The sequence below is a fragment of the Oncorhynchus mykiss genome, chromosome 8, assembly GCF_057628025.1.
Source record: "Oncorhynchus mykiss isolate SJ-2025 chromosome 8, ASM5762802v1, whole genome shotgun sequence".
Taxonomy (NCBI): Eukaryota; Metazoa; Chordata; class Actinopteri; order Salmoniformes; family Salmonidae; genus Oncorhynchus; species Oncorhynchus mykiss.
Window position 1 is genome coordinate 87,197,084 of NC_143029.1, and position 25,785 is coordinate 87,222,868.

The following is a 25,785-nucleotide window of genomic DNA, read 5'->3' on the forward strand; positions in this document are numbered from 1 at the left end:
AGATTATTTATTTATTTTATTTAACCAGGCAAATCAGTTAAGAAAAAATTATTATTTACAACGATGGCCAAAACCCTGACGACACTGGGCCAATTGTGCACCACCCTATGGGACTCCCAATCACAGCCTGATGTGATACGGCCTGGATTCCAACCAGGGACTGTAGTGATGACTCTTGCACTGCGATGCAGTGTCTTAGACCGCTGTGCCACTCGGGAGTGATCCTAAAGACAGTTATCTGAGGGTTGAGCTGGGTTTACATTTATGCAAAGCAATTATTTTATGTATTTTATGTAATAGATAAATGCTGAAAATCTGTATTTATTAGTTCCTGTTTCATTCAGATGTTTGTCAGTATGGTGCTAGAACTTTTCAGCCTTCCAAAAACCTATTGTGACACAAAACTTATTTGGGGGGGGGGGTTTGTGACATCACTTTGTGATGACGCTGCAAACTCTGAGTGAATAGACACTACGGCCACTGCAAACCTCCTTTTTGTGGCCACTAGGTGAACCTCTCAGGTGTGGTTTGCTCTGAGAAATTTACAGAGGTACACTGCAGACCATGTCCTGATATCCAACGTTGAAATACTGAATGTGAAACTAGCTCCATCGTTTGACTTTTAGTCCATGCTCCAACCTTCTATAGAGTGGTGCATTATGGTGAGGGAGTGAGTCTGGACGGGAATCAACATTAGAAGTGAGATATGGAAATGGTTTACAAGTGCCTGCTTCTCTCCTTGTTCATCTTCTTCTTGGCATTTCAAAGCAATATCCTCACGGACAGGAATAATGAAAAAGTTGCCTTGGAGTTTCTTAGCATGTTCTGTAATGTCAGTTCACTGAAGATAGAACTCAGAACAGACATAAGGGAAGACTTGATTCATGACAAATGGATGGAGTCCATCTCAAACATTCTCAGAATACACAAAGTTGAAGCACTGAGGACAGAAGAAGAAAGTATAGTCTATTACATTATGAAGTGTATCAAGGTGGCCTTGTTGTCTAGAAGTCCTGCCATCCCAGACCATCCAGATGTCCGATACAGAACAACCTCCTGGACAAACACCAACCAGTCCAGAGGCTTTTTTCTGTCTCCTATGGGATCACGTGGACTCTTCGTCTTGTTGGTCATCATCATTCCAGCCTGCATTTGGATGGTAAAATTGGGCATGATACAATTGGTATAATTTGCTTTAACTTCTACTTTAACTTTTCATTTGAATTGATGAGATCCTTGGTGTTAAAGTCCTTCAAAGCTTATTCATTACCAGGCCATTCTCTTGTGTCTTCTTATAAGATCTACCAGAGGTGGAGGAGAACAGAAACAGACCCAGAAGCAGAACATCAGGCCAATGAGACTCCACCTCCACCCGAACAACTGGTCGTCTCCCAGTCTGACCTGGAAGGGATGCTGGCGCTGCTGCAGAGCATTCACGGTCACCTCGATCGCCTGGAGAAAAGGTGTCGGAGTATCAGGAGGCCACGGACGAGAGAGAAGAAGAGGAGGGTGATCCGGCTCATGAGTCAAACTGAGTCCAACTCCTCTTCGCCCTCTTCGTGAACATCACGTGGGGAAAGACACACTGCAAGATCAAGTGGTAGCAGGCAGTGTTGTGGCGAGGGGAAAAGGCCTGCACAGAATGTGGATAAATACATTTGACTGTATACCTTATTTATTTATTAATGGCAATAGATGACAGTTCAAAGTAAACAGCTGATAATGTACTAGGGGATATGAGAGAACTCAGTTAACTATAAACATAGAATTAGGAAGTAGAATACTAGGTTTTGGAATTCTCCCCGAACAAGATTTTCACTCCATTTTGGAACTTTGAGGGTTTATGACATATCCCCTCTAGTAATTGAATTTCTATGCCCATGAACCACAATCATGACTAGAATGGATCCAGCTTTTGTCAAATTAACGCTAATCCTAACCATTTTCCTAACCACAGCCTAATTATCCTAACCTGCAATGCTAATTATCCTAACCTGCTGGGTAAGTTCTCTAAACCTAACCTAACTATAATTGAGCATTTCAATAAGCATTTTTCTACGGCTGGCCATGCTTTCCACCTGGCTACCCCTACCTGATCAACAGCCCTCCACTCCCCACAGCAACTCGCCCAAGCCTCCCCTATTTCTCCTTCACCCAAATCCAGATAGCTGATGTTCTGAAAGAGCTGCAAAATCTGGACCCCTACAAATCAGCCGGGCTAGACAATCTGGACCCTCTATTTCTAAAATGATCTGCTGAAATTGTTGCAACCTCTATCACTAGCCTGTTCAACCTCTCTTTCGTGTCGTCTGAGATTCCCAAAGATTGGAAAGCTGCTGCGGTCATACTCCTCTTCAAAGGTTGAGACACACTAGACCTAAACTGCTACAGAACTATATCTATCCTACCCTGCCTTTCTAAGGTCTTCGAAAGCCAGGTTAACAAACAGATTACCGACCATTTCGAATCACATCGTACCTTCTCTGCTATGCAATCTGGTTTCCGAGCTGGTCACGGGTGCACCTCAGCCACGCTCAAGGTCCTAAACAATATCATAACCGCAATCGATAAGAGACATTACTGTGCAGCCGTATTCATCGACCTGGCCAAGGCTTTTGACTCTGTCAATCACCACATTCTTATCGGCAGACTCAACAGCCTTGGTTTCTCAAATGATTGCCTCGACTGGTTCACCAACTACTTCTCTGATAAAGTTCAGTGTGTCAAATCGGAGGGACTCTTCTCTGTATACATCAATGATGTCGCTCTTGCTGCTGGTGATTCTCTGATCCACCTCTACACAGACGACACCATTCTGTATACCTCTGGCCCTTCTTTGGACACTGTGTTAACTAACCTCCAGACGAGCTTCAATGCCATACAACTCTCCTTCCGTGGCCTCCAACTGCTCTTAAATGCAAGTAAATCTAAATGCATGCTCTTCAACCGATCGCTGCCCGCACCTGCCCGCCCGTCCAGCATCACTACTCTGGATGGTTCTGACTTAGAATATGTGGACAACTAGAAATACCTAGGTGTCTGGTTAGACTGTAAACTCTCCTTCCACACTCACATTAAGCATTTCCAAAACAAAATTACATCTAGAATCGGCTTCCTATTTCGCATCAAAGCACCCTTCACTCATGCTGCCAAACATACCCTCATAAAACTGACCATCCTACCGATCCTCGACTTCAGATATCCTGAGAGGAGTGGTGTGAGTAGTAGATTTGTACCAGTATAGAGGGATAAACCAACAAGTGATATATGTTTCAGAAAGATTGGATTTTTAGCATTTATATCAATGGTTATCAACTGTACTGCAGAGATGGAACGTAAAGTCACAGAAAAATTGAGGATGTGGTGGCAGCTGCAGAGAGGTATTTGGGTGTGCAAGACTTGATGTCAGAAGAGTTACAGGATGTGTTATGTGGTGGTGTACCATCCTTTCAGGCCTGAGGTAGGACTAAATAGATTTAAATAGTGGAGTAGGGTGGTGGGTTTTTAGTGAGTGTAGGGCATTTTTATTATTTTGTTCAAGCAATGTATAAGGGTGTTATACTCCAGTCTAGTAGATGGCGAATGCATCATTCTTTTGGATGCCAAATGCCGTTAGTCCTCATCGACGAAGAAGAACGTGTAGCAAAGTTTTTATAACTCATCCAAGATGGATCACTGCTTGTCGTTTCCGATAGAAACAAATGAGTCATAGTGGGCAGAACTAGCAAGGAGGTGGGCAGAGTCTAGCACAAGCTACCAAGATCCTATTGGCACGTTCTAGAAAATATTTGCATGTTTCGGTTAGTCAACGCCTACTCTGTGAAGTGCATGTGTGCACTACCTAAATTCACATTTGCACTTCCTAAACAACGCGATGTTTTAAGACTTTGGCAAAGTCTACAAATCTTAGTCCACTCTGTTCATAAAATATTCTAGTTTTAAATACATAAAACTGTATTGAGATCAAATTATTAATCGATGAGAAAAGTTTGCATAATGTCGGTCACAATCCATCTCGTTCAATCTTCTCCCACTGCCAGCCATATTTGCTTGTGATTGGAAACGCAGAGCGGAGGCTTCACATGTATACATCCGGTGAAATATCAGCGTCATTAGTCTATCTGTGTTTCTTCTCGGATGTGACGTATGAGGGTTTGACTGTCAACATGTAAGATGGCGGCCCACCACAGACAGAATGCCGCTGGGCGAAGGAAAGTACAGGTCAATTGATATTTCTGTAATACAACTCTGTATACATGAAAATGCACACTATTCCAAATAGTGTGACAATGTGCACCACTAATCTTGGAAAGACGATGCAAATTGCAATCCAAGAATGCTCATCTCAAGCTAGCTAACGTACATGCTAGTTAGCTAGCATGCTAAACACACGATTTGAAGCATGATTTGCTCGAACAAAGTAACTTAAAATGAACCTGAGTTGTGCGACAATTTTATTTAACCATTGTTGCATTTCTTAGGGTATGTGTAAATTGTCATTGAATTGATAATTGCTATTCTAACACGTTAGCTGACTCCCAAGTGGCGCAGTGGTCTAAGGCCACTTGTAAATACAAATGTGTTCTTAACTGACTTGCCTGGTTAAATAAAGTGTTTTTTTAAAAGAAGCTGTGTCAGCTAGCTAACGTTAGCTAGGATCTTGAAACCTTAACCTGTAGTTTGCTAGCTAGCAAATGATGCGGTGAACTAGATATATACGTTCATGTAATGCATAAGTGAATGTAATGTAGTCATGGAGCCTCAGCCAACTTAAACACATACTGTATATATATATATATTTATATTGTGTTATAGACTGTTTGTTAATTCCATGTGTATCTCTGTGCTGTTGTTTGTGTCGCACTGCCTTGCTTTATCTTGGTCAGGTCGCAGTTGTAAATGAGAAACTTTGTTCTCAACTGGCCTACCTGGTTAAATAAAGGTGAAATAAAAAAACGTTTGGCCAAAGCTTTAGTCACGCATGCGTCAATGCTATAGAAGGGGTGTGTTCAGGCTATTATTGACCATCCCCCTCTATCTTTATTTGCAGGTATCTTATGTGATAAGAGACGAGGTGGAGAAGCACAATCGCAATGGGGTGAATGCTCTTCAGCTGGACCCTGTACTGAACCGGCTCTTCACAGCTGGAAGAGACTCTATCATCAGGATATGGAGTGTCAACCAGCACAAGGTATTGCGTCCCAGTCACCCTTTGATACATCTTAATATTAGCATAGCCCTGCCCTAACCCTTTGTGAGATGGTTTCCTGTATCATCTCCATTGAATGTGTTTTAAGACCACGATTAGGCTTAATCTGTGTTTGGGAACCCCCGTCCCCGTCACCACTTATGTTAAGTGAATGTTATTTTACCATAGCAGGACCCTTACATCGCTTCCATGGAGCACCATACAGACTGGGTCAATGACATCGTCCTCTGTTGCAATGGAAAGACATGTGAGTATTGTTATGTTCCCCGGCAATAAACCAAAAAATTGTCACTCAAACAGAAGGGGGAACTAACAGACTAACAACCAAAACAGGTGGGGTTCTAAGTAAGTAGGTAGCCTTGCGTGAGCGAGCCGGAACAGCTCATAGGAGCAGGAGCACATCTCCTGTTTCTGTAGAGTGAACCAGAAAGGCTCATAGGAGCAGGAGCCCATCTCCTGTTTCTGTAGAGTGAACCAGAAAGGCTCATAGGAGCAGGAGCCCATCTCCTGTTTCTGTCGTTTGAACCAGAACAGCTCATAGGAGCAGGAGCCCATCTCCTGTTTCTGTAGCGTGAAGTAGCTTAATGTAACAGTACACCCCCTGAACAGGACGCTAGTTGTTCGCAGGGCCTTACCCCCTATCTCCTTAAAGCTGAGTGCCAAACAGAGACGCGTCAAATCAAACTTTATGTCACATCCACCGAATACAACAGGTGTAGACTTTACCGTGAAATGCTTACTTACAGGCCCTTAACCAACAGTGCAGTTCAAGAAGAGTTAAGAAAATATTTAGCAAGTACGGTATACTAAAGTAAAAAAGTAAGAATAATGAGGCTGTATACAGGGGGTACAGAGTCAATGTGGAGGCTATATACAGGGTGTTAGGGTACAGAGTCAATGTGGAGGCTATATACAGGGGGCACCGGTACAGAGTCAATGTGGAGACTATATACAGGGGGCACCGGTACAGAGTCAATGTGGAGGCTATATACAGGGTATTACGGTACAGAGTCAATGTGGAGTCTATATACAGGGGGCACCGGTACAGAGTCAATGTGGAGACTATATACAGGGGGCACCGGTACAGAGTCAATGTGGAGGCTATATACAGGGGCACCGGTACAGAGTCAATGTGGAGGCTATATACAGGGGGTACCAGTACAGAGTCAATGTGGAGACTATATACAGGGGGCACCGGTACAGAGTCAATGTGGAGGCTATATACAGGGGTTACCGGTACAGAGTCAATGTGGAGGCTATATACAGGGGGTACCGGTACAGAGTCAATGTGGAGGCTATATACAGGGGGCACCGGTACAGAGTCAATGTGGAGGCTATATACAGGGGGCACCGGTACAGAGTCAATGTGGAGGCTATATACAGGGGTTACCGGTACAGAGTCAATGTGGAGGCTATATACAGGGGTTACCGGTACAGAGTCAATGTGGAGGCTATATACAGGGGGTACCGGTACAGAGTCTGTGTGGAGACTATATACAGGGGGCACCGGTACCAAGTCAGTGTGCAGGTGCAAAGGTTAGTTGAGGTAATTTTGCAGGTTTTCCTACTTACAAAGCATGTAGAGGTCTAATTTCATAGGTACACTTCAACTGTGAGAGACGGAATGTAAAACAAAAATCCAGAAAATCACAATGTATTATTTTTAAGTAATTAATTTGCGTTTTATTGCATGACATAAGTATTTGATACATCACAAAAGTATAACTTAATATTTGGTAGAGAAACCTTTGTTTGCGATTACAGAGATCATACGTTTCCTGTAGTTCTTGACCAGGTTTGCACACACTGCAGCAGGGATTTTGTCCCACTCCTCCATACAGACCTTCTCCAGATCCTTCAGGTTTCGGGGCTGTCGCTGGGCAATACGGACTTTCAGCTCCCTCCAAAGATTTTCTGTTGGGTTCAGGTCTGGACACTGGCTAGGCCACTCCAGGACATTGAGATGCTTCTTACGGAGCCACTCCTTAGTTGCCCTAGCTGTGTATTTCAGGTCGTTGTCGTGCTGGAAGACCCAGCCATCTTCCTATGCTCTTACTGAGGGAAGGAGGTTGTTGGCCAAGATCTCGCGATACATGGCCCCATCCACCCTCCCCTCAATACGGTGCAGTCGTCCTGTCCCCTTTGCAGAAAAGCATCCCCAAAGAATGATGTTTCCACCTCCATGCTTCACAGTTGGGATGGTGTTCTTGGCGTTGTACTCATCCTTCTTCTTCCTCCAAACACGGCGAGTGGAATTTAGACCAAAAAGCTCTATTTTTGTCTCATCAGACCACATGACCGTCTCCCATTCCTCTGGATCATCCAGATGGTCATTGGCGAACTTCAGACGGGCCTGGACATGCGCTGGCTTGAGCAGGGGGACCTTGCATGCGCTGCAGGATTTTAATCCATGACGGCGTAGTGTGTTACTAATGGTTTTCTTTGAGACTGTGGACCCAGCTCTCTTCAGGTCATTGACCAGGTCCTTCCGTGTAGTTCTGGGCTGATCCCTCACCTTCCTTATGATCATTGATGCCCCACGAGGTGAGATCTTGCATGGAGCCCCAGACCGAGGGTGATTGACCGAGGGTGATTGCGCCAAGCTGCTTGCCCATTGTCCTGTAGCCCATCCCAGCCTTGTGCAGGTCTACAATTTTATCCCTGATGTCCATACACATCTTTCTGGTCTTGGCCATTGTGGAGAGGTTGGAGTCTGTTTGATTGAGTGTGTGGACATGTGTCTTTTATACAGGTAACGAGTTCAAACAGGTGCAGTTAATACAGGTAATGAGTGGAGGACAGGAGGGATTCTTAAAGAAAAACTAACAGGTCTGTGAGAGCCATAATTGTTACTGGTTGGTAGGTGATCAAATACTTATGTCATGCAATAAAATGCAAATTAATTACTTAAAAATCATACAATGTGATTTTCTCGATTTTTGTTTTAGATTCCGTATCTCACAGTTGAAGTGTACCTATGATAAAAAATGACAGACCTCTACATGCTTTGTAAGTAGGAAACACTGCCGATTTTGCAGTGTTGTTCTCCCCACTGTATGTACATGTAGGTAGGGGTAAAGTGACTATGCGTAGATAATGAATAGCGAGTAGCAGTAGTGTACAAAAGGGACGGAGGGGGTCAATGTAAATTATCCTGTGGCGATTTGATTAATTGTTCAGCAGTCTTATGGCTTGGGGGTAAAAGCTGTTGAGGAGCCTTTTGGTCCTAGACGTGGTCCCATTTTTACGGTCTTTGGTATGCCTCAGCCAGGGATTGAACTCACAACCTTCCGATTTCAGGGCGGACACTAACCACAAGGCCACTGACTTGATCAGGGTTCTAAAATACACTCATGGTGTCCACTGAAAGTTGTCTAGCAACAACAACTGGGATCTAAGACACTCATCATGAGCCCACTAAATTTACCCAAGAGGCAAATAAAATAAAAACCTACCCCAAACGTAAAGACAGGAAGAAAAATAAAACCAGTTAAGATCAGATAAAAGATCGTTTTACTTAAAAAAAAAATAAAAAAAAATATGAAGCATCAACTAAAGGTGCTAACCCTTCACATCGCTCAAGAGCACCGGAGCATAGGCCAACCACTCTTAAATATCCCCTGTGCCAGCACAGGTGTAACACAAACGGACTAACGAGGTGGAACCAATCGGTGCGCCCCACGTGCTGACATCCAACCTTAAAATATAAATAGAAAACCCCCCCCAAAGCCTATTATTAGTATTAATATTAGTATTGAACACCGCATCATCAGTAGCCCAATGTATTAGAAACATTCGGTTTTTATAATTCACTGTTTTTAAAAAAAATCTTTCTTTCCAGTGATCTCTGCTTCATCAGACACGACAGTGAAAGTGTGGAACGCACAGAAAGGATTCTGCATGTCAACGTTACGGACTCACAAGGTGCTTCTTCTTTTTTTTTTTTACACTCGATATTTGGCCTTTGTGGTTCAGAAATATGATGTCCATTTCCAGAATACTGTTCTGCTGTGGAATTGTGCATATTTTTAAACAGTATAATAGAGATTTCCTATTTGAAAGAAGAAGGAAAAAGTGATGTTGTATTTCCCCCTGGCAGGACTATGTGAAGACCACAAAGTGATATTGTATTTCCCCCCTGGCAGGACTATGTGAAGACCACAAAGTGATTTTGTATTCCCCCCTGGCAGGACTATGTGAAGACCACAAAGTGATGTTGAGTTTGTATTTCCCCCCTGGCAGGACTATGTGAAGACCACAAAGTGATATTGTATTCCCCCCTGGCAGGACTATGTGAAGACCACAAAGTGATTTTGTATTCCCCCCTGGCAGGACTATGTGAAGACCACAAAGTGATGTTGAGTTTGTATTTCCCCCCTGGCAGGACTATGTGAAGACCACAAAGTGATATTGTATTCCCCCTGGCAGGACTATGTGAAGACCACAAAGTGATGTTGTATTTCCCCCTGGCAGGACTATGTGAAGGCATTGGCATATGCTAAAGACAAGGAGCTGGTGGCGTCAGCAGGGTTAGACAGACAGATCTTCCTGTGGGACGTCAACACACTAACAGCACTGACTGCCTCCAACAACACTGTCACCAGTAAATGTCATTTTATTGATTTCTACAATATTTACAAGTTGAGTCCCATTGAGTTTAAAAACATCTCCACAGGCCGGTTTCGTAGACACAGATGAAGCCTAGTCCAGGTCTAAATAGCATTCTCAATGAAGATTCGCCATTGAAAGACGTTTTCGGTCCAGGACTAGACTTAATTTGTGTCTGGAGAACAGGTATTTGTTGAGGCAGAAATCAATCTTTAATACCGCAAAGCCTATTGTTTTCCATTGCAGTACGTGCCCTTAAAAATAATGTTTTTACCTAACACAAACCTGTGTGCCGACCGTTGGAATCTTAACCGTTGTGCGTGTGTGTGTGACAGCGTCGTCCCTCAGTGGGAACAAAGACTCCATCTACAGCTTGGCTATGAACCAGATGGGGACAGTCATCGTATCTGGCTCCACTGAAAAGGTTAGAGGGCAACAATTTTAGTCACTTTTTTTTTTTTTTTTTTTTTTTTTTTGCCAGGTCAACGTTCATGTTTTTATTAATTAATAGTAATTAATACAATTTTAATTTTATGTCTACATTTTTTGACGGCAGTTGTTTGGCTGCCCTTTTGAAAGGTCACCTTTATTTACCAAGCACAAGTTCTACTGCATATTTGTAGACCGCTGTTGGGTTTTAAAGGTTGTTGTCTCTTCAATCTGTTGACGTTTCATCAGGTCCTGAGAGTATGGGACCCTAGGACGTGTGCTAAGCTGATGAAGCTGAAAGGCCACTCCGACAACGTCAAGTCACTGTTGCTGAACCGGGACGGCACACAGGTAAGGCATATCTTGATTCGGCTAAATAATAGATAATACTAGATAATACATTTTCAGAAAATGGTTATAAAGAAAATGAAGTGAGAGGTTCTACCAGAACTTGGTCCTAAAATAATGAGTATTTTTCTTTTCCGTCTCAGCATTTTTCCTACATTGCATCTGACCCTCTATTACAGGGGTGTCAAAGTCAAATGGACGGAGGGCCAAATAAAAAAATCAGCTACAAGACGAGGGCCGGACTGTTCGAATGTTCATTGAAACATTTTTAAATGACGCATATAGTCTAGTGAACCTAATTGAACCTACTGAAAACCTAACAAATATATTACAATATGATCAGATAAGTAAAGCAATATTTTCTTATGGCTCTGTCAGTAATCTTTAATTTTCAACAGACACAAAAGACAAATTTCCTTTATATAAATATCCCCATAACATGAACATTAAATGAAAGAAACCGGTATTCAAGGCACCATCAGTAGACTATATTTTCTATTTTAGCAAAAGTGGGCTAAATTTACTTCAAAGAAAAAACAATAATAGCAATTTTCTATCATCCACTCAACTGAAATATTTTTAAAATATAATTGGATTGAAATACAAAAAAATAAAGTGCAAAAATCTATTAATCAAAAACAACACTTTGTTTAAGGAGAAGTAACATGCAGTGAAAACAAATATTAAATTTTAACTTTTAAACTTGAACTGAGTAAAAACTCTAAATATGTGATTGCACAGTAATGTTCACTTGTTTGAGGTTGAGGGTGATACTTGGTGGTGTCCCATCTTTTCCACAAGTTCATCAATGTTCGGGGTAAGGCTCTGAGCTGAAGAAATCCTCAGAATTGAGTGGAGGTGTTCAGCAGTAAGTCGACTTCTGTGTGATGTTTTGTTCAGGTTCATCAAAGAAAACAGTTGTTCACACAGGTATGTGCTGCCAAACATAGACAACGTTTGAGCAGCCTGGATGCGCAGCTGGGGCATTGTGCCGGGGAGGAAACGGGCGAACTCCGCAGCACCCACTGCCGCATATTTTGCCCTCAGTGCATCATTGCATTGGAGGTCAATCAACTCCATTTGGAGGTTTGGTGGTGAGCTTTCCACGTCAACAGCAAATGGGTTACCGAGCAGTTCCAACCTGCTTTTTTGTGCTTCAAAGTCAGCAAATCGGCGTCGAAAGTCAGCGGCAAGCATACCTATTTTATCAGCCAACTGTGTGCTCGGGAACGCACTGGTAGAGAGCTTCTCTTTCATGGTCTGGCAGCTGGGAAAGTGGCTCAAATTTTCTTTCCGCATCTGCGTCTCCCACAGAGTCAGTTTGGTTTTAAATGCCTTCACTGTACTGTACATATCAGAGATGACACGATCCCGACCCTGCAGCTGCAAGTTTATTGCATTCAGATGACTCGTAATGTCACACAGAAAAGCCATTTCACACAGAAACATTTCGTCTCGGAGTTGTGTTGTGTCTTTCCCTTTGCTGTCCAAGAACAGACAAATCTCCTCACGAAGCTCGAAACATCTTTGAAGCACCTTTCCCTGGCTTAGCCATCGCACCTCTGTGTGATAAGGCAAATCACCATGCTCCGTTTCTAACTCCGTCAGAAATGCCTTGAACTGGCGGTGATTCAAACCTTTGGCTCTGATAAAGTTAACTGTGCGCGTGATGATGCTCATTACATGCTCCATTTTCAAGGCTTTACCGCACAACGCTTCCTGGTGTATGATACAATGATAAGCTGTCAGCTCACCTGTCGCGTTTTCCTCTTGCATCTTTTCCCGTATCTTCGCCACCAGTCCGCTCCTGTGTCCACACATCGCAGGTGCTCCGTCGGTTGTCAAACCCACGAGTTTTTCCCAAGGCAGCTCCATCTCATTTACACATCTTGACACCTCTTCATACAAATCATGCCCCGTAGTTGTGCCATGCATAGGACGTAAAGCCAAAAACTCCTCTGTCACGCTTAGGTTGGAGTCCACTCCGCGGATGAAAATTGACAACTGGGCAATGTCAGAAATGTCGGTGCTCTCATCCACAGCCAAGGAATATGCAATAAAATCTTTTCCCTTTTTCACAAGCTGCTCTTTTAGATTGATGGACAACTGGTCTACTCTCTCGGCAATGGTGTTTCTGCTCAGACTCACATTTAAAAAGAGTTGCCTTTTTTCTGGGCAAACTTCGTCACAAACTTTAATCATGCAGTTTTTGATGAAATCCCCCTCCGTAAATGGCCGGGCTGATTTAGCGATCTCTTCTGCCAAAATAAAACTGGCCTTGACAGCAGCCTGGCCTTGTGATTTGTCTTTTTTGAACAGAGCCTGTCGAGATTTGAGGCCTCGTTTTAATTCCTCTGCCTTTTGTAGCCTTTGTTCCATGTCCATATTCTTGTTTTTGTCCGCGTGTTTCGTTTCATTATGTCGTCTCAGATTATACTCTTTCAGTACCGCCACACTTTCTCCACACAGAAGACACACAGGTTTTCCAGCTACCTTCGTGAACATATACTCCGACTCCCACCTTGTTTGAAACCCCCGGTTCTCAGTATCCACCTTCCGTTTTGCCATTTTTGATGGGTATCTGAAAGTTAATTTTACTGTGATGCTGACGACTGCTGTGCCAATAAATATTGAAATGAAGCAGCCTACTGCTCGGTGCGTCACCTTTGCATTGTGGGAAATGTAGTATTGGTGCGTGTAAAAGATCTGCGGGCTGCCGGCTTGCTGCGGGCCGGTTCTAATAATAAATCAAGATCATCCCAGGGGCCGTAAAAAACCTTCTTGCGGGCCGGATGTGGCCCGCGGGCCTTGACTCTGACATATGTGCTCTATTACATACAACCTTTTCTGTTTGGTTGTCCATCAGTCTAACTCTCCTCTCTCTGTGGTTCCCAGTGTCTGTCAGGCAGCTCAGATGGAACCATCAGGTTGTGGTCTCTGGGTCAGCAGAGGTGTATCGCTACGTATCGGGTCCACGACGAGGGAGTGTGGGCCCTGCAGGTGAACGAAGCCTTCACACACATCTACTCTGGAGGCAGAGACAAGAAGATCTTCTGCACCGACCTGAGGAACCCTGACATCAGAGTACTCATCGGTGAGGAGAAGGCCCCTGTACTGAAGGTAAGGGCATGGGACTGGTTGTGGTTCATTATATCTGCCATTTAGCAGATGCTAAATGCGTACATTTCTACATACGGGTGGTTCCCGGGAATTGAACCCAGTATCCTGGTGTTGCAAGCACCACACTCTACCAGCTGAGCTACTGAGGGTGGGGAGGGGGGAGGGGGGTGCTGAGGGGGGGAGGGGGGTGCTGAGGGAGGGAGGGGGGAGGGGGGTGCTGAGCTACTGAGGGTGAGGGAGGGATGGGGGAGGGGGGTGCTGAGCTACTGAGGGTGGGGGAGGGAGGTGCTGAGCTACTGAGGGAGGGAGGGGGGTGCTGAGCTACTGAGGGTGAGGGGGGTGCTGAGCTACTGAGGGGGAGGGGGGTGCTGAGCTACTGAGGGTGAGGGAGTGGGATGTGGGTGGGTGTGTGTGTGTGTATTAACCTGGGTCTGACATGGGCTATCCCTCTCCTCCTCAGATGGAACTGGACAGGACAGCTGACCCTCCTCCTGTTATCTGGGTCTCTACCACCAAGTCATCTGTTAACAAATGGGTAAACAAATAAGCATGCCATGTCTTCGGATGCCCTCAGAGATCATTCTAGGGCTTTCTATGTGTCAGGGTTGGGGTCAATTCAGGTTTCATCTTAAAAAAAGAAGATTTCTTAATTTTTTTTTTCTGTTTGTGTTGCAGTGTCTAAAGGGAATCCACAACTTCCGGGCGTCTGGGGATTATGACAATGACATCATCGCCCCCCTGACCCCGCTGTGTACAGCGCCTGAACAGGTCATCAAAGGTACGGCTATGTTAGTGGGTGTGGAGTGATCCACCTAACTGGGTGTAGTTTTCACATGAATCTTAGTGCAACCTGTTTGTTGACCTCACTCAAATAGATCCTCATTGGTTTGTTTTTTTAAACTGTCTCTTCCTGAATGCAGTGGTTGTGAGGAGAGGCAGACGTGACCCTAGTTTCTAACCATGAACTAGGCTTGGGCGATATATCGTTTATAGTGTATACCAGGGTATTTCGAAATACCGACGGTATGATTTTCTATACCCCCAAATCTATATAAGTTTACTACATACACCTTAGCCAAATACATTTAAACTCAGTTTTTCACAATTCCTGACATTTTAATGCTAGTTAAAAAAAATCCTGTTTTAGGTCAGTTAAGATCACCACTTTATTTTAAGAATGTTAAATGTCAGAATAATAGTAGAGAGAATGATTTATTTCAGCTTTTATTTCTTTCATCACATTCCCAGTGGGTCAGAAGTTTACATACACTCAATTAGCATTTAGTAGCATTGCATTTAAATTGTTTATTACTCCCTTCACAGAACATCGCAAACTGGCTCTAACCAGAATGGAAAGAGGAGTGTGAGGCCCCGGTGCACAACTGAGCAAGAGGACAAGTACATTAAGAGTGTCTAGTTTGAGAAACAGACGCCTCACAAGTCCTCAACTGGCAGCTTCATTAAATAGTACCTGCAAAACACCAGTCTCAGAAGCTGCCAGTTGAGAACTTGTGAAGCGTCTGTTTATCAAACTAGACACTCTTAATGTACTTGTCCTCTTGTTCAGTTGTATGACGAAACATTTATTTGTACTGCTGTAATTACTTTGGTAACCAGTTTATAATGGCAATAAAGGCGCCTTGGGGATTTGATGTATGGACAATATACCACGGCTAAGGGCTGTGTCCAGGCACACCGCGTTGCGTCGTACATAAAAAATGCTCTTAGCCGTGGTATATTGGCCATATATCACACCTCGGGCTTTATTGCTTAAATATCACTTGACCCTTTACAAAAAATAATTTACGTCCAAGCCTTATTCTAAAATGGATTAAATTATAATTTTTCCCTCATTAATCTACACGCCATAATGACAAAGCAAAAATTATTATTATTTGCAAAAAAAAATTTGGCAAATATATTAAAAACAAATACTATATTTACATAAGTATTCAGACCCTTTGATATGAGACTAAAAATTGAGCTCTGGTGCATCCTGTTTCCATTGATTATCCTTGTTTCTACAACTTAATTGGAGTCCACCTGTGGTAAATTCAACTGATTGGACATGATTTGGAAAGGCACACACCTGTCTATAAGGTATCACAGTTGACAGAGAATGTCAGAGCAAAAAACAAGTCATGATCATCAAAATAATTATCCGTAGAGCTCAGAGACAGATCTGTGCCTCGACACAATCCTATCTGGGGAAAGGTACCCAAACATTTCTGCAGCATTGAAGCTCCCCAAGAACACAGTGGCCTCCATCATTCTTAAATGAGTCTTGGTGGCTCCAATCTTCTATCTAGAGCTGGCCCGCACGGCCAAACTGAGCAATCAGGGGAGAATGGCCTTGGTCAGACCATTGGGTTCTTGGTCATCTGACAGACCTCCAGAGTTCCTCTGTGGAGGTAATTGTCCTTCTGGAAGGTTCTCCCATCTCTGCAGCACTAGTCCAATTGGGCCTTTATGGTAGAGTGGCCAGACTGAAGCCACTCCTCAGTAAAAATCACATGACGGCCCACTTGGAGTTTGCCAAAAGGCACCTAAAGACACTCAGTGGCAGGGACTGGAAGACTCGTCAGAGTACAGAGATATCCTTGATGAAAACCTGCTCCAGAGCACTCAGGTCCTCAGACTGGGGTGAAGGTTCACCTTCCAATGGACAACGACTCTAAGCACACAGCCAAGACAACACAGGAGTGGCTTCGGGACAAGTCTCTGAATGTCCTTGAGTGGCCCAGCCAGAGCCTGGACTTGAACCCGACTGAACGTCTCTGGAGAAACCTGAAAATAGCTTTGCAGTGAAGCTCCCCATCCAACCTGACAGAACTTGAGAGGATCTGCAGAGAACAATGGGAGAAACACCAAATGCAGGTGTGCCAAGCACACCTGCATTTGTAGCGTCATACCCAAGAAGACTCGAGGCTGAAATTGCTGCCAAAGGTGCTTCAACAAAGGACTGAGTAAAGGGTCTGAATACTTATGTAAATGTGATTGTAAAATCTATTTTTTTATATATATTTTAAATTTGCAAAAAATTCTACAAACCTGTTTTTGCTTTGTCATTATGAGATATTGTGTGTATGAGTGGGGGAAAAATATTTAATCTGTTTTAGAATAAGGCTGTAACCTGTTGGATTCTACATTTCGAACATTGAGATATTAAAAGACATGATAGATGAGATGCATAGTATATAAAGGAGTGAGATCTGTAGAAAGACAAGAGTGGCTGTGGAATGTGCTGGGTGGACGGGAGGAGATCAAAGGATTGCTACAGGGGAAGCAGATGGACATCTGTGGATTAGGCGAAGGAGGGGAGGAGGTCAGGTGGTGAGGTCAGATCCCCTGTGGAACCATAAGATGTAAGGATTGGAGAGGAGGAGTGTCCAAAGTGGAGATATATACCTGTGATGGTGAGAAATGTTTTGTTCTCTGAATACAACTGTAACGACCCTTTGGGAAGAATTAAACTTGGTTTAGCTTCTCTAGTGTCCGTGAGTTATTTACTCTGAAAAATAAAAACCTAACAAACCATGGATAATGTCAAGGGTTCTGAGTGCTTTCCAATGGCACTGAATTTAAAATTAAAAAAATAGTGCCCCTTGTGTGCACATTTGGTAATATCGTGTATCCCGTTATGGTACAGAAATGGTATGAAAATCTTAATACCGCCCAAACCTAGTCTTGCTGTGGTCAAACGATAACTACTGTACATATTTGCTGTTGTAGGAGGGGCCAGTATAATTCAGTGTCACATTCTGAACGACAAGAGGCACATCGTCACCAAAGACACCAACAACAATGTTGCATTCTGGGACGTGCTGAAAGCCTGTAAGGGAGAGGACCTGGGGAAAGTAGAGTTTGATGAAGAGATCAAGAAGAGGTTCAAGCAGGTCTACGTCCCAAACTGGTTCTCTGTCGACCTCAAGACAGGGGTAAGTTTCTCGTTTTATAACTTAGTAATACTCTACTTATTCAGTGTTTTTTGAAAAGGTGAAGCTAGCTAGATAAGATTGGTTGATGTTGTTGCTCTCTCTCCCATCTGTGTGTTGCTGGATAGATGCTGACCATCACGCTGGATGAGAGTGACTGCTTCGCTGCCTGGGTGTCTGCTAAGGATGCTGGCTTCTCAAGCTCCGATGGATCGGACCCAAAGTGTACAATTTTTTTTTTTAGGTTTTCATTTTTAATATAACTTCTTCATACTGCATTTTTTTTTTTTTTTATCCTTTAGCTTTGCAATGTTTGTGTGTGTGTGTATAGTGAACCTTGGTGGACTGCTACTTCAGGCCCTGCTAGAGTTCTGGCCCAGGACGCACATCAACCCCATGGATGAGGAGGAGAACGAGGTCAACCATGGTAAATTGGCCTTGTTGTTGTTGTTGTTGTCAAAAACAGTGTTCACCTGAGATATTGGCTGTAGACGGCTATAGTGTTAGACATCACATGTCGCAGGGTTAGGGCCCAGAAAAAAATGTCCATAGACTCACTATTTCATCATGGTATAGGAGCAGTAAAAAATATTCTAGTGACTTTTGACCTTGTCCAAACCCCAGCAGCAGTAAATGGGGAGCAGGAGACGCGGGTGCAGAAGGGGAATGGGTACTTCCAGGTGCCTCCACACACTCCAGTCATCTTCGGAGAGGCAGGAGGGAGGACTCTGTTCCGGTACATATTTCCATTTTACGAAACCCATAGCTAGCCTGCTGATATTGTTAGACTCGCTAAGTCTAGGGGTCTAAGGCCAAGCTACATGGTCTGTAACCTGACTCGCTAAGTCTAGGGGTCCTAGCTACATGGTCTGTAACCTGACTCATTATGTCTAGGGGTCCTAGCTACATGGTCTGTAACCTGACTCATTATGTCTAGGGGTCCTAGCTACATGGTCTGTAACCTGACTCATTATGTCCAGGGGTCTTAGGCCCAGCTACATGGTGTCGTGTCTGTGACCTATCATTAAATGTGAAGACTGTTATTTTTATCAAATCAATTCTCTGTGTAATTTAATTACGCAATTAAACTAATCATGTAACTTTAATTAACTAGGAAGTCGGGGCACCATGGAAAAATGTTGTTTATAGAGTGGTAATTTCCTGAATATAACTCTTCAGATATTTTCATATCTTATCGATTAGTCATTCTCATTAAGGTAATAATAATAATAATGATACATTATCAGTTCCATTACTGAACGTCCTCGAACCCTAGCCTAAATCATGAATCAGCCATATACACATTTCCTTAATTATGTATTTACTAACTAAATAGTCACACAGAATTACATAACAAACCAACAGTGGATATTTGGGTTACTACATGATACAAAGTAAAAGTCCCTAGCGGACTAAGCCAATATGAAGGCTTGGTAGACAAAGGAAAGGGGTGGGGACTGAGAGCAGAAAAGACTAAATGGATTCACTACCACAGTTGATAATTATATTAATTGAAATGCTAATCCTTTGCACATGAACCGCCGTTCATTCGAGAATAATTGCAATGTATGTATTTGTTGTCTTCTCTGTTGGAATCGCCAGTCCGTCTGCTGGAGAGTCCGTTCATCAGAGAGTCTCTGGTTAACTTCCCCAGAAGTCACAATATACTTTGTGGTTATAGTTTTCTGTGGTGTGGCCACTGACTAGTTCAGCTTTTTAAATGAAAATCCATATTCTCATTTAGAAGGTTAACATCACATTACATCTTTTCACAAATAGTTTCATGTTTAATCACATACGTTTCACGATATTTAGATGTAAAGCTGACCACTGGGAAATGTCCACTTTAAGAGATAGAGTTGTGTGTTTCCTGTCCCTCATGAGATCACCAAGTGAAACCCACTCGTCATGACTGTCCCTTTAAGTGTCCACAGACCACTCCCACATTCTCAACAATAAAAAATATTGTTAGAATTTTTCAAACTTTTGATGACCAAGGGTCTCTGTGTTCCACAGTTTACATTCCAAGCTCAAACACTACCAGAGCATAGAGGCAGCGTATTTTATGACCGACCATAAAACAGTTGACTTCCCGCTCTCCCCCCTCTATGAGAGAGACCCACTGTAACCCGGTCCTTCAGATCTTCACGAGTCATGATATTCCCTCTCTACGAGAGAGAGCACGCTGTAGAGAGGACTCACTGTGACCTGGTCCTTCAGATCGTCACAGGAGGGTCATGATATTCCCCCTCTACGAGAGAGAGCACGCTGTAGAGAGGACTCACTGTGACCTGGTCCTTCAGATCGTCACAGGAGAGTCATGACAATGGTCTGTAACCCGACTCATTATTTCTATGGGGTCTTAAGCCTAGCTACATGGTCTGTAACCTGACTCATTATGTCTAGGGGTATTAGCTACATGGTCTGTAACCTGACTCATTATGTCTTGGGATCCTAGCCTAGCTACATGGTCCTTAAGCTGAATGAATGTGTGAATTTGTGAGAAATCAGTGTATGAGGACTGCGTTGGATGCAGGTGTGCCCAGGGAGACGACAACCTTACCTTAGGTCCAGGGCTCTGTCTTGACCCCTTTGGGTCAGTGAGCCCAAGTGGATTATCATGTGGTCACAGAAACAGATCTATACAGAAAGGAAAACTACAGACAGGCATGTCTAAACTAAAGAATCCAAATGGAAAGCCTCATGACCACCAAACCGACCAGCTGCCTCGCAGCTCTGCCAGCTGGGACACTGACTGACAATCACCTGATGTGCTTATCAACCAGGCTCAGCATCTGGACAAGGTTGCTGCTGCCCCCTGGAGGAAGGGAGTGAAGTGTAACCTGGGTAGTGTGTTTGTCTATGACCTAACACTACCCCCCCCCCTCCCCAATCATAACACTACTGTTATATAAATACATTTGATTGAGGGATTATAGAGAATTTTGGGAGCAAAACATTTTTGTCGAGGCTATATCATGCATGCGATCATTCATGAATCTGAGAATGAATCACTACTTGCCTTGCATCACCAGTTGGACACAAAAAAAAAAACCCAGTCCTGTTTGCAACATTTGTTTACTTCCCTGCACTGTTCTTCTAGCTGTTCTAATGCTGAGTCTCCTGTTTCAGACTGTTGTGTAGGGACTCGGGTGGGGAGACGGAGTCTATGTTACTGAATGAGACAGTCCCACAGTGGGTCATAGACATCACCGTGGACGTAAGGACCTCTTCAGTCTTCCTTTGCTTTTACTCTTCTTGCCTCGGACTTCACTTCATTTTTTAAAAACATTTTTGCCCTCTTTTTCTATGTCCTCCAGAAGAACATGCCGAAATTCAACAAGATCCCGTTCTACCTCCAACCCCACTCTTCTTCTGGAGCCAAGACACTGAAGAAGTAACATTTAGATTTTTTGATTTTCTCCGTTTCAGGTTTCTTCATGAGAAATCACTACATTCCACACTTCCAAGTCCCTTTTATTAATATTCGACTTTGATGTTCTTACCTGAATAAATCCTACACACACACACACACACACACACACACGATTTGACCTCTACATATAAATGCACCGTCGACATTTCCCGTCGGAGATCAAGATCCCACTTCCCTTGACACATCCTTTTATTCCACTGTGTGTGTGTGTGTGTGTGTGTGTGTGTGTGTGTGTGTGTTTCTCTCTCTCTCTCTGTAGGGACCGTCTGTCTGCCAGTGACATGCTGCAGGTGAGGAAGGTGATGGAACACGTCTATGAGAAGATCATTAACCTGGACACTGAGTCCCAGACCACTGCTTCCTCCTTGGCAGCCAATGACAAGCCAGGAGAGACGGAGAAGGACGAGGACATGGCCCTCATGGCCGAGGAGAAGATTGAACTGATATGTCAAGACCAGGTGGGAACCCTCCCTACTCCTCATTCTCCTGTAGTTTCGGGAGGAATGAGGAACAATCTTTGCTTTTTTTTTTTTATAGTAAAGATTATGGACCTCAGTTGTTGATGGTTGAAGGAGAGTGTGTATCTGTTGTGATTCATAAGTCTTTTTTGAAAAAAAGTCCACTACTTGACAGCTTCACTTTTGATGGTGGTTTGGGCAATGAGGTTTGTTGCTTCGATGTTGATTTTTTTAAAAGTTATTTTGGTTTAGTATACCATGTCATATTACAGATTGCCGCGATGCTGATTTTGGTTTAGTTAAGTCATATTACAGCGTAATAATGACAGCGATGACTGAAATGCATATCCACCTGATTCACATCCTTGGTCGGTCTTCTCTGTTCTCACACAGGTCCTGGACCCAAACATGGACCTGCGAACTGTCAAGCATTTTATCTGGAAAAGTGGAGGGGACTTGACGCTTCACTATAGGCAGAAATCTACGTGAGGCAGACACCTAATTTTAAGGCATAAAGAGACAGTTTCTTCACACACTACCATCCTCCATCTTCAGCTCCGATGATTGGCTGGCCGAGAGAGGGTAGGCTTATCACCCCGCCCACTATGTTTATCAGGGTCGTAGTCATTAGACACCATATGGGAGAAACCATGGACTGAATCTGAATTTATTCAATAAGAATCACTTTTATTTTCTTTATTTTTCTTCCATTTGCCGTTGAAGAATGTTTTGCTACGTTGTGTATGAATAAAAACACAACCCAGACGTTAAGAGATGTTTTCTCTGGCCAATTTGAGGGATGTGGGTGACTTCGTATTAATAGGAAACTCAACCGGACAGACCGGTGAAGCCCGGAGGCTAGTCAAGAGATTCATGATGAATGCGGTTCTTTCTTCAGACTGTGCTATAACGGAATGGGGGAAAAATGAATCAAATATTTTATCTCGCACTATGTAGGTTTTTTTTATTTAAAAAAAAAACATTTTGTTGTTGTCCTTTTGCTTTGTGATGTCATAGTTAAAAGGAATAGTTCCGGTGCAATGGTAGTGTGTCTTCATGTATATGCGCTGTTTGTTCTTGTACATTCCAGAGACAGCCCGTTGCTCCTTCCTTCACCAGTACTATGACTTAGTCCCAGTTCTCAACCCTTCTGGACTTGTACACTTTCTCGCATGTGTTTTTACAATGGGAGGAAACCTCTTCCAGCCATTGCCTTTCCCTAATCCTATGCTTTTAGATCCAGGATAGGGACTATGCAAGTGTATATTTCTTGGGAAAGAGAATGGTACATCCCGATTCTCCAAGGACCTGGAGTTCTTCCTTACCATGTGACTTGACCAGGAGCAACTCCTGGCCCTAACTCCACCTACAGTATACCTGGACAGCCTGACCAACTATTCAAGCCGATCAATGTACTATATTGTTGTTCGTGGCTTAATTCTGTCAACCCGAATTAGGACTGACTGACTTGAGAGATTTGAATAATTGTTTTGTAAATAACATGCTTTATGTGAATTCATGTTCTCTTTATTTTTCAGGATGCTATGTTTAATTATTATTATTTTGTACAGTTTCAACAAGTCAGAGACATTCACTTTGATTCAATGTTTTGTTTTTCTTCTTCAGAATCCCGAGAAAAGCACACACGATATCAAGCCTGGTCCCAGTTCTGTTTGTGCTGTCTAGCCCAACTCATAACTGTCATTGCCGGAGCCAATGATCTGGGACCAGGCTACAGATTTTCAAGTATGTTTGTAGTTGTCTTAAGCAATCAGGATTTTAAAAAAAAAAAGGTATTTCTTAAATCACACATTGTAACATTGGGCATCTGGTGGACAACGTTTACACGTTTTCAAGTGAAATCTCCTCCTACAGACTTGTTTTATAATCATGAACCAATATTCACATCTTCCAAGAGGGCTATTGTACCGTATAATGTTTCATATAGCTAGACAGTAATTGGGTCTAGGATGTTAGTTTAAAACAAATTTTAAAAAATCTCAAACTACAGGGTTTATACATATAACTTAACTGCGTATCCAAATTGAATATGTAAAATATATAGATTGGATGGGATGCACACTTACTTGTGACGAGTGAAATAACTAGTTTGAGTAAATTGTCTTTATTTTTAGGTTGTTATTGACTTGTCTTCTCCCCCCCCCCACCCCATTACTATGGTGATGAGTTAAGAGGAAGCTCCAGTATAGGGGCCACGTCATAGAAATATGACTTTCTATGGTGTAGACAGCAAGACGCCGTATCCTCAGTCTTACAATATTTATTGTTGGATGACGAAGTGTATTTTGGGCTTTCAAAAGCATATTAAATTTGAATGGTTTTAATATACTGAAATGTATTGTATTTGTTAACCGTCTCTCTCACATTTCACCATTCTCCTGCTTATGTCATATTAATAACATCAATCAATCAAATGTATTTATAAAGCCTTTCTTTTGACATCAGCTGATATCTCAAAGTGCTGTACAGAAACCCAGCCTAAAACCCCAAACGGCAAGCAATGCAGGTGTAGAAGCACGGTGGCTAGGAAAAACTCCTTAGAAAGGCCGAAACCTAGAGAGGAACCAGGCTCTGAGGGGTGACCAGTCCTCTTCTGGCTGTGCCGGGTGGAGATTATAACAGAACATGGCCAAGATGTTCAAATGTTCATAAATGACCAGCATGGTCGAATAATAATAATCACAGTGGTTGTAGAGGGTGCAACAAGTCAGCACCTCAGGAGTAAATGTCAGTTGGCTTTTCATAGCCGATCATTCAGATTCTCTACGTATCAATATCGTTATTAATATCATGCAATAATGTATGAATATAATTTTAGAACGTATTACTGTCATGCTATGACATCTTAACGTTTTACCATATTTCTCATGCTACAACATTAATATGCAATAATGTATGAATATAATTTTAACATTGTCATGCCACAACAGGTGTATACCATACCGTGAAATGCTGAATACAACAGGTGTATACCATACCGTGAAATGCTTAATGCAGTTCAAGAAAGTTAAAATATTTACTAAATAAAAAAATGACATAATAACGAGGCTATATGCAGGGGGTACCGGTACAGAGTCAATGTGGAGGCTATATACAGGGGGTACCGGTACAGTTGTTGCCGACCCTCACCGCCTAGGGGCGGCTCATCAGAAAGTCCAGGATCCATTTGCAGAGGGAGGTTAGTCCCAGGGTACTGAGCTTTGTGGGCTGAGCTGTAGTCAATGAACAGCATTCACACGTAGGTGTTCCTTTTGTTCAGGTGGTAAAGGGTAGTGTGGAGTGTGATTGTGTCATCTGTGGATCTGTTGGCGCGGTATGTGAATTGGAGTGCGTCTAGGGTTTCCCGGCATGATGGTGTTGATGTGAGCCATGACCAGCCTTTCGTTTAAGCAGGTTGCTTTCTTGGGCACATGGACTATGGTGGTCTGCTTGGAACATGTAGGTATTACAGACTCGGGGTCAGGGAGAGGTTGAAAATGTCAGTGAAGACACTTGCCAGTTTATGCTATATCATCTTAGAATGCATTAATATCACGCTATAACAGCTTAACGTAGTTATGCTATTGTGTCTTTGGCTATGCCGGATTAAGTGATATGACATGCTATTCTATAAAATAATTTCTCTGTAATTAATATTAACTGATTGAGCTAATCATGTAAATGTAATTAACTAGAAAGTCGCGGGGCACCACGAAAGAGTGTTTATAGAGCTGTTATCTTCCGAATAAACTCTTAAAGACCTAGTAATATTTTACATCAATAGCAGGCAATATTAATCGTCACCTTATTTCAGTCTCATCTGAAAGTACTAAATACCTAACTAATCACACAATTACAAATGTCATAAAGGAAAACGTCCCTTGCGGAGGGAACAGATATGACAGCTTGTTACACAAAGGGGGCTGGGTTTGAGTGATAGAGCGGGAAGACTGAAGAACAAAGGGAGAAGCGATGTCTCTATCGTAAATACAGGATCTTATGCATTCTAAATTACCGCCCATTTGGAAAAGGAAAATGCAATAAATATTTACTGAGCTGCGCTTCAATAGGTTGGTGGTAGATTGATGGCCGTGTTGCCCAACAGTCCGTTGTCTTTTGAAGAGTGTCTCTGGTGGTGAACGGGAAACGTTGTAGTGTCGTCGTGTGGTAGACGGGATACTCTGTTCGTCCTTTCCTAGCCCACGTTTACAGCGGCCGCTGCTAACTCAACGGCTAGGAGGT

At 43.0% G+C, this 25,785-nt stretch overlaps 1 protein-coding gene across 4 annotated transcripts; it reads left to right on the plus strand.

Moving 5' to 3' along the window:
* Positions 1-3,802: 3,802 nt before the first annotated feature.
* LOC110530843 (WD repeat-containing protein 48) lies at positions 3,803-23,892 on the plus strand. Of its 4 annotated transcripts, none has more exons than XM_036986590.2 (18): positions 3,803-4,221; positions 5,051-5,191; positions 5,378-5,456; positions 9,051-9,133; positions 9,683-9,812; positions 10,153-10,241; positions 10,496-10,597; positions 13,490-13,714; positions 14,175-14,249; positions 14,390-14,492; positions 17,447-17,652; positions 17,778-17,874; positions 17,981-18,076; positions 18,274-18,385; positions 20,782-20,869; positions 20,970-21,046; positions 21,345-21,543; positions 21,937-23,892. In XM_036986590.2, the coding sequence occupies exons 1-18, from the start codon at positions 4,174-4,176 to the stop codon at positions 22,030-22,032; spliced, it is 2,046 nt and encodes a 681-aa protein (XP_036842485.1). In that variant the 5' UTR covers positions 3,803-4,173; the 3' UTR covers positions 22,033-23,892. The 4 variants fall into 4 exon arrangements, with proteins under 4 accessions (XP_036842485.1, XP_036842487.1, XP_036842486.1 ...); XM_036986592.2 differs by having other exon boundaries at positions 3,804-4,221; positions 18,277-18,385; XM_036986591.2 differs by having other exon boundaries at positions 4,117-4,221; positions 5,381-5,456.
* Positions 23,893-25,785: the final 1,893 nt, after the last annotated feature.

Bases quoted from the DNA above. Each gene is read 5' to 3' on its own strand.
- LOC110530843 (XM_036986590.2), top strand. From the start codon at position 4,174: ATGGCGGCCCACCACAGACAGAATGCCGCTGGGCGAAGGAAAGTACAG. The intron at 17,653-17,777 runs GTAAGTTTCTCG...GTTGCTGGATAG, and splicing joins CTGTCGACCTCAAGACAGGG to ATGCTGACCATCACGCTGGA. The intron at 20,870-20,969 runs GTAAGGACCTCT...TATGTCCTCCAG, and splicing joins TCATAGACATCACCGTGGAC to AAGAACATGCCGAAATTCAA.